Below are 9,733 nucleotides of genomic sequence, written 5' to 3' on the forward strand. Positions count from 1 at the left end.
ATTCACTTTCTGCCCAGAGCTTTTTTCATAAAGCCTAATCTGCTTCATCACTAGCTTTATAGATTTACTCTTACCTACGCAAAATATAACCATGTCATCTGCATACGCCAGGTGGTTAATTCTAGGCCTTCTACTATTCATGAAAAATAGAATAAATCTCTGATCATCATATAGTCTATTCAATAATCTAGAGAAGACCTCACCTCCTAAAATAAATAAAGATAAGGATAAATGATCCCCTTGCTTCAAGCCTTGAGATGAAGTGAATAAACCACTCTTTGTGCCATTAACAATAATTGAATATCATACCTCTGAGATCAGCCTACCAATTACCTCAATCTACCAGCTAGAGAAACCAATTTTCCTTAGGACAGATAACAGAAACTCCCAAGATACTCTGTCATATGTTTTAGCCATATCCAGTTTTATCACCATATTTTCACCTATATTAGGTTCTGATTTCCCATGAATTATTTTCTGAGCAAGAAACATATTATCAGTGATAAGTCGACCCTTCACAAATCCTTTTTGATTCTCTGAAATCAGTTTAGGCAACATTAGATTGAGTCTTCTGGCCAAGACTTTAGAAATGGTCTTAACAGAAAAATTGCTCAGACTTATTGCCATGAGTTCAACAAATATTGATGGGGATTCAACTTTTGGTATTCAAACCAAACATGTATGAGAATAAAATTTTATCATCTTGTTTCCATTGAAGAAGCTCTTGACAAATTCTATGACATCCTTAGAAATAATAGACCAATATTTATGATAAAAAGTGCCATTGAATCCATCTGGACTTGTTGGACTTGCTGGACTTATATCAAAAACCGCTTCTTTGATCTCATCTTCACTAACCATCTGTGATAGGAGATCATTGTCTTCCCTGGTAATGCATTCGGGGATACAACTGATAATATCACTATCCAACACAGTAGGATTCAGATTAAACATGGACTCAAAATATTGGACTGCAGCCTTGGATATCTTTTCATCACCTTGTATCCATCTTCCTCTATGATTCTTCACTCTGTGGAGCTGCAACCTTCTCCTTCTACCCTTCATAGCATTGTGAAAATATCTACTATTGTAGTCTCCCTCCTTGAACCATTTTACTTGGCATTTTTGCTTAAGTATAGACTCTTGCATTACCATCCATCTTACATACTTTGCTTCAGCTTTATTCAACTCTGTTTTGGACTGTTCAGAGTTGTTGTTCAGATCTAATTATTCCATTTTGTACCACCCTCTCCTATTCATCAACCTTTTTATACACATCACCGATCTCTTCTCTGGATCATTTTCTAAGTTTCCTGCCAATGCTTTTAGTTTCTGCTGAAGTTTTCACATCGGATTCCCATCCATCTACATACCCCAAACCTCTTGCACTAATTCGTATAAATCCTGGTTGATCAACTCAGAAGTCTAAGAATTTGAAGTATTTGATATGATCTGCTTGATCCTCTTTATGATTTACTAACAAAGGCCTATGATCTGATCCTGATCTACTGAGATGCCTCACTACTGTATTCTGAAATGTGTGGATCCATGAATCATTAGTCAGGATTCGATGAAACCTTTTCCAGACCCTTTTTAGGATACCATTAATTACACCAGGTATAAATTGAGCCAACATACCCAGCATCTGATACCCCACAAAGATCAAGACATTCTGTAAAATCATAGCTTTTTGAGGCTCTATGTGGTATGCTTCCCAACTTTTTACAAGGTTCCAGAATAACATTAAAGTCCCCTTCTATACATCATGAACCATCAATCTTTGACTCTGTATTCACCAGACTTTCTCACAGATCTTTCCTCTCCCCAGAGGTACACTTAGCATAAACAACCATTATAAAAATCCCATCATCATCATTATTTATTTCAAACCATAGATTCATTTGTTGGTCTACATACTTAGCACAGTAGCATTCACATACTCTATCCAAAAACTACCATATTTTTTCAATATCATTAGACATACAATGTTCAAAACCCAAAAATCTTTTGTATCATTCTATTTTTTTGTTTGTGAACAAATGGTTCAAAAACAGCAACGAACTGAACCTTATTATTTCTTACTAAGTTTTTAAGCCTATGATTGATTTTCTGGGATCTCATTCCCCATATATTCTAAAATATAGTACCGATCATAAAATTAGTTAAGATTGTTGGCTTTGTGTCCTCCCATCTGAGTGAGGTTTGGATTTTAGTTTACCTCATTATTCGCTTTTCTTGCTCCTACTTCTGCTTCTGCCTTTGCTTCTTCCTCTAGGTGATGACCCTTCATTATCCACCACCTGTTTTAGATGTTGTTGATAGCTATCTTCTTGATCATTAATCAAGCTATCGACATGTTCATCTTCCGAGTTATTTGAAGTTTCCACCTCAAGTTTCTCTGAGCAATCCTTCTTTATTTTTTGGACAGTCATCTGATGTTTCCCAAGATCCACCACTAACTAAATACCCGGCTGGTTTTTAATTTCTGTTCCAAAACTTGACGACTCCACTATAGATTCCTCCACTCTCTGAATACTACTACTTGATTTTTCAATAGAGTCCTGCTTTAGTTTTCCCTAGACTTTTGAGCTAGTTTATGGTGTTTTGTTTATATTTTCCTCCTCATTAACTATATTTTTGGAACTGCCCATTTTAGGACTTGTCCCCGCTATTTGATCTTCGTCTTGATTGGCTTGTTCCCCTTTCTTTTGTGAGGTTCTCTATGTTCCTTTGCTTGCCCTCTTTCTTTTTCCCATCATCATGCTTACCCCCGATTTGAATGTCACATTTGGTTTCTTTTATAGAAACTTTATTTTCACTTTTATTTCGCTTTTTCTTCCTTCTTGTTCTTATTCTCATAGTGTTTTTCTTCTGTGATCTCTACCTTTTCTGCATTGGTTAATTCTTCCTTTCCTGCATTCTCAATCTTGGTACTTTCATCCTTCTCTGCATTCTCAGGATGGCTTTCTTTTTTGTTATATTGTTTCTCTCTAGTTTCATTCACTTTCCCCACTCCATGCTCTTTCATATTTTCTATTTCAATTTATCCTTTGTTACTTGCCTCATCACTGGAGTTGTTTATATGTTGATTATCCTTCTGTATCTTTTTGTTCTCTTTGATTTCATTTGCCTTCTTGTCTGCCAATGTATTACCCTCTTGAGCCTTTTCTTCAATTCTTTCTAGTTCCCCCTGTTCTGCATGTTTCCTCTTCTCCAATACCCTACATTCAATAAAAGAATGTATGAGTTTTTTTACAGTGCCTGCAATACTTGGGGACCCCTTCATACTCCACCATATGTGTAAAACCATTCAATGGCGATTCTTCATCTTCTGATCCTACCCAGACAATAGTTTCAATAGATCGACTTCCACTCTAACCTTCGCCGTACTAGGATGGGTTCTGTAAGAAGTTGCAATATCCATCTCTAATGGAGTCCCAACTTCACTAGCTACCTGCTTGACACAGTGCCAAGTGTGCATGTGAAATGGTAGTTGAGGTAATAGAATCCAAACTAGAACAATCAGGATGTCTTCTTCCGGCTTGAAATCTGACGTCCATTTCTGAAGCCACATTTGACAGCCCTCAATCTCGATTACCCCCGTGAACCATATAGTGTTGACATCCCCTTGGTTGGTAAAATCCAAAAAATATTGTGATTATCATAAACTCAAATTTTAACTGATTCCTTTAGGGCAAATTTCTCCGCAAATCTTAACCTGATTTTCTCAATTTGTGGTCTGATTTTGATAAATCTTCCTACAATAGCTCTTTTACATTGCTTTGCCATGACTCAATAGTAGTCTTTGGCCTTGAATATTACAGCATGCATTCCATTATGCGTAGTCTTTCTGGCAATTACAGCTTCACATCCATGTCCAGATAACGTCGCAGTTGTGTGTGGGGTCACTCTAGTGGCATATGAATTCTTCCATGTGATTCCTTCCATAGGTTGAGTCGGCCAGCTTGGGGTTTTGATTGGGCTGTCGAACACGCCGGATTGGTACCGTCTGGTGGCTCCATGAGGAGATGCGTGAGTTCTCAAGACGTTGACAGTGGTAATTCTGGTTTTTTAGTTTTTTTTTAATCATAAATCATAAGTGCATTTGGGGAGTATTTCTGGCTTGCTGGGAGCCATATACAACAAATGTGATGAAGAATCTTGTTGGTTATGATGTTGGGACGTGGTGGAGATGATGCATCAACTCAACATGGTCCTTATTTGACAATTTGGAACGCGAAAATTCATCCTACCGGCCTGCAATTTTGTGAATAATAACTAAGAACATGACCTTGTGGCCGGGCTAGAGTAAATGCGAGGCACATACTTGTCTGGAATGATCATGAAAACTGTGTTTGTGAAGGCGTGCAAGCAACAATAACGGGTCTGAAGTTCAACAATAACAAATCAAAACTTTAGACATTCAGACAGAAGTGTCACGACTCAATTTAGGATCATGACCGACGCTTGGGATCAAGTGCCCCCAAGTAAGCCTCATCGGTATTTTACAGAAAATTAAAAAATATTTTCCTTATTTTTGGACTATCCAAAAGTTTTCCTGTCTGATAAACAATTAACAACCAACCAATATTCACCTAAATCAGTCACAAATTTCATCAACTAACCAAAATAAATTTTCACCAACAATACCATTGCCAACATAATAATACTAAACCTATCTCAAAATATGGAGAGAAAGTGCAATACTAGTAACTAGTCCAATATAACGAATGAATCATCATGACACCAATAAGAATGACTATGGAGCAAATCTAAGAGTTCAAAATAAAAGACAATCGCCTACGCGAACAAGTGCACTCACCATGAACTAGCAACTTGTATATTCTAATTAACGAAATTCTCGCTCGCGTCAACTACTGCCTCTGTAAAAAAATAGTGGAGAGTGAGTCGCTAGCTCAATGAGTAATAACACTTAACCACAACTATTTTTAATTGGGGACAAATCAGAAAACATGCCTATTAACCCAAAAAATCATAAAAATGCCCTTTCAGAAACAGTAAACCATAATCCGTTTTATCATGTGTTTCATGTAAATAAAAATCAATTAACAATTCGGTAATAAACTCAGTAAACACTGTCTCATAGCAAATCTTTATGTTTGAAAGGTTTCCAAGAAAGAATCATGGAATCTGTATCACTGTGTGGACCCCTTCGTAAAAGGAGTCAAATATAACTTGTAGGTCCTTACTCGAGGGAAAATTGTAACTGTATACTAGTTCTACCTTCCCATTAGCGAGGGCTATAACTTTAATTGGTAATATATAAATACAAGGTGCACCAAGTCTAACGAACCCGTCGTTAGCTACTGGATCCTTCAAAGTCTCCTCCCATTTATACTTTTCTTTGTAAACAGTAAATATTCACATGAAAGTATTTTCAAAATAGTATAGAGCATTTCAATTCTTATCAAATTATATAATCCAATTTTGGTAACAGTAATCATATCTCAAGTAACAGTAAAATATGTCTAGTAACAGTGAGAATATTTTAATTAACTTTAAACATCTCAAGTAAATTATTCAGTACCATATCAAGTAAATGACTTGTCCCACATGCAAATTTCAAATATTCTGTAACGCATTTTATTTTTAAAGTAATGTATAAACCATGCAAGTTATGAAAATACAAATTGTGGTAAGATTACTACTCACAGTACTCGTGCCGAAATACCAAACTCGTCACCTCGAGCAATCCGTACGGCTTCCTTCAATCAATCTATGATCACATTATATTGATCTCATGTTAATTTCCTTGTTCGGGTTAATTCATAACTAAATTTGAATACCCACCCCTTGGGATCACATGTTTAGTTCTCAATTCCTCAATTTTGTGTCTACCCATACTACGGTTAACTTAAGCGAGTCCAAAATCTTCGAAATAAAGGTCATTCATATAGTCTACTCATTATACTATTTGGTCTCCTTAATCATATGAATACCACAAAAATCAGATAATATTATTGTCCATGATATTCTTTCTTAATTGGTATTTAAATCTTTTATTTTTGTACTCAATGAAAGCATACACTATGGAAATATCTCAAGCAAATTCCAAAGAAGGAGAAATTGATTTTTTTGTTCTAAGCCGTGAAGTATTTTCACTGAGAGCAACTGCAAACTTCACCGAACCTAGTTGACAAAGCTTTAGTGATCAAAGCCTTTTATTTTCTCAATTTTTTCTTTTACGTTGGTGAAGCTTTAGGCTTCTTTTTGTTTCTCCAATCCAACCTTTACTTTCTTTAGGGATTTTTGTCATCTTCTGATTCTACAGAAGTTTAAATGTGGCGCTTCTTCCTTTCCCAATTCCCTTAACTTTATCTTTTAAACTCTTAATCCATTCCCAATATCTTCTCTATTCAGTCCCATAAGGAATCATGAATATATAATAATATTGTATCAAAAGAAAAAGAATTACATGTAATTACCTGGTGTTTATTGTTGAAGCTCAAGAATATATGTCAATGACGAAGTGAAACATGATATTCGGCGCTAAGAAACAGTAGAAACGTATTCTTTCTTTTCCCGTTTGATATGTGGTTGGCTAAAGGGATTTTTGTTTTCAAACCCTTTTCTAGCTTCGTCACTTTGAAGTAGATGGGCTAAGGCCCACTTGATTTCCTTCCTTCTTTATTTTATTGTTATTTTTTTTTTTTGCAAATTATTTAACTATCCATTATTTAACATGAGGTATTACATTCTCCCCACCTTATGAAATTCGTCCCCGAATTTAAATTAAGTACATACCTGTAGATATTGTCCGCTTTGGACCTAGGCCTGTACGACTTTAAAATACGTCACTAAGATCTAAGGCATGCCTACTTATATACCCAACATCCCTTCCATGTTTTGTCGATGTGGGATTCGCCTAGGGTGTCACATACACCCCCCTTAGGGACTCAGCGTCCTCGCTGAGGTTTGCCCCACCACCGTTCAAGGTTGCACGCGGAGTGGCTATGATACCATATGTAACAGCCCAACCCACTAGTGATATTATCCGCTTTGGGCCTAGGCCCGCACAACTTTAAAACGCGTCACTAAGGTCTATGGTATGTCTACTTATATACCGAACATCTCTCCTGTGTTTTATCGATGTGGGATTCGCCTAGGGTGTCACAGAAAATTTTGAACTATCAAAGTCAAACTTCCACCCAAAGGTATGTAGTTTGAAACTTCATATACCAACATCAGACTCGAGGTCTAAAGTTTGATTCTGTGGTGGCTAAGTTTTAAATATTTTGTAATCCTTAGCTATATGTTAAATAGTGGTCCTAAAAACAGCCATCTGCGCACTTCATCCCAACAATCTAACGGAGATGGATTAATCCAACAATAAATAGTCTTTTTATATTTCCTATTTGTATACATAACAGAAACTTCATCCAAGTAAGTAACTAATAAAGCTGTAAAGAAACTGAGTTACCATAGAGTTTCTTTTGCTGTAGAAAACCTTTACAAAACATTATCACATAATGAATGCACATTCCCATTTTAATGTTACGTTATTTGCATAAAAAGAAAAGTCTTACTTTTCTCGCACAAATTCATGGCCGCCATCACTGATGGATTATTATCTGTTTTACCAGATGATATCTGCCATCAAATCCTCTGTTCTCTAACTCTGAGACAGAGAGCAATGGCTTCTCTTGTTTCCAGAAAATGGCGTCACATGCAGGGGCGGATGTAGCATATACTCCGCGGGTTCAACTGAACTCATAACTTTCGACGCGGAGTAAAAATTTATATGTAAAAAATCATTAAAATTACAAAAATAATAGAGATGAACACATAACTTTAAAAATATAATAGGTTCAATGCTAAAATTTTTAAAAGTTGAACCCATAGAGTTTAAATCCTGGATCCGCTTCTGGTACATGATATCATCATTGGACGACCGCAAATTTGTACAAACACATTCTACAATCTTTTACTGTGGAAAATGTAATCAAAGTTTGAATCTTCCATTCTCATGTGAATGCAGCTATTTCCTCGACCCTATTATCGAACTTGCTGCGGACAACATCAGTTTCACGGAACTCTATTTGTTCGTATGTAGTAACATGTATTTCGTGTCTACGAATATTTTAGAGCTGAGATTATTAACCGTTCTGCATATAAAAGGTTGCAGCATGAACTGAATTGCCGGAATAGATTTTAAGGATTTATCATTGAAAGAGATATTTTAATTTCGTTATCATCTCTCCGTACACCTTTTCCAAGCTTATTGGCAAGTGCCCTTCCATTGTTGAGTTAACTTTGAAAGATTGTTGGGAATTTTTTTCCTTCACAATAAATATGACAATAAATATATACATAAAATAAAAATAAAAGCTCGAAACCTGCAAGAGTTCAACTTTTTTTAGTTCAAATATAGTAGGAATGCACTTACTTGATTTGCGTACTTGTACTAAACTACAAGTCCTGAAAATAGGTTGTGCGTACATTGTCGACCGATTTCGTAGAGATTTCCTCAGCATTCCCGCGTCTTAAATCCTTATTTCTTCGTTTACGTAAAGGATTGAACAAAATCAAAATTGAGTCTTGAACCGGAGAATTTGAGCTTAATTGACATAGTTGACTTGGATGATGCTATCATTGTTACTCTCAATTAACGTTCATTCAAGCTAATAAACGTAGAAAAAGTGCCAAGCTGGTGTGCGGTGATTGGTTCAAGGAAGTTGAGATTGGATTGAAGTATGTTCGTGCTACTAATAGGTTGCTTGAGTTGAGAACTTTTGCTGAAAATTTGGGTGAAGGTATCACCTTCTCCGTGGAAACTGAACTCATGAATCAAAGGTATGTACATTGATAGTTAAATTATGTTTGTTGCTACTTTGAATGGTTCAAAACTTTATGTGCCTACTGTTGAAAAGGCACAACTTTCTCTGAATGATGTATCCAAATTTCTGTAGAAGGTCACATCTATATTTTCCGTGTATCTAACATTTTTCGTTATACTCTGAATTAATTCCTACGAAAACAACTTAGAGATTTAAAAGTTGTTTGGAACTTCTATCTAAGTGCATTCTTCTTATACTTGGGAGTAGATGTCACTTTGCTATTTGCATATGGGTAGCGACATAAAATACTTAACAAGTGTATCCATAGTGTCTCGAACTAGTTTTTCACATCTTGAACTTTATAAGTGTTTACCCGAAAAACGAATAAAGTTAAATTTGTACGTAGTTCTAAGGATATGTGATATAACTTAATACAAACCGTAAGGATAAATAGAAATATCAAATAAGGATCGCAAAGAATGCAAAGTAAACAAGGTTGTAAAGAAGATGATTTTTAGAACTAAACAAGTTGAATCAATTTATGAAGCTTAAAAGAATAACTCTTCAATATAGGAGAATAAGGTGCTTGAATTACAATGTAAGCCAAAAAACTTGGTGCTTGCACAAATAATAACCATCCCTCTTTATAGTAGAGAGATCTTACTTTAAATATAATTAAAAATATATAGTGGGAGACCCATGATAAATCAGCTTTTCCATAATTCCTGCCAGGATTCTCTCCTCTAGTGGGATTGCAACGGCTCTTGTCTATGAGCTCGATATTGGCTCGAGTTTTCGGTCTTGACTCGAGCTCTCGATCTTGACTTGAGCTCGATTCTGACTTGGATCCTTGCATTGATTCGGGGTCAGTGTTGGTCGGTCTTTGAATCATAACCTTGATAACTTTACTTTGCATCATAGTTCGACTTGGATTC

General features: G+C 35.9%; 1 protein-coding gene across 1 annotated transcript; it reads right to left on the bottom strand.

Annotated features, from left to right (window-relative positions):
* Positions 1-666: 666 nt before the first annotated feature.
* LOC138900137 (uncharacterized) lies at positions 667-2,290 on the bottom strand. The gene is made up of 2 exons (XM_070186846.1): positions 2,219-2,290; positions 667-1,200 (listed from the first exon to the last, which is right to left on the bottom strand). Exons 1-2 carry the CDS (start codon positions 2,288-2,290, stop codon positions 667-669), a joined length of 606 nt encoding a protein of 201 aa, XP_070042947.1.
* Between the last annotated feature and the right edge of the window lie 7,443 nt (positions 2,291-9,733).

This window comes from Nicotiana tomentosiformis, chromosome 10 (genome assembly GCF_000390325.3).
Source record: "Nicotiana tomentosiformis chromosome 10, ASM39032v3, whole genome shotgun sequence".
Classification (NCBI taxonomy): Eukaryota; Viridiplantae; Streptophyta; class Magnoliopsida; order Solanales; family Solanaceae; genus Nicotiana; species Nicotiana tomentosiformis.

What these genes read in the sequence shown, in the direction of transcription:
- LOC138900137 (XM_070186846.1), bottom strand. Translation starts at nt 2,290, where the DNA reads ATGAAGGGTCATCACCTAGAGGAAGAAGCAAAGGCAGAAGCAGAAGTA. An exon ending in CAAGAAAAGCGAATAATGAG is followed by an intron (nt 1,201 to 2,218) that starts GTAAACTAAAAT and finishes AACTCTGAACAG; the next exon opens with TCCAAAACAGAGTTGAATAA.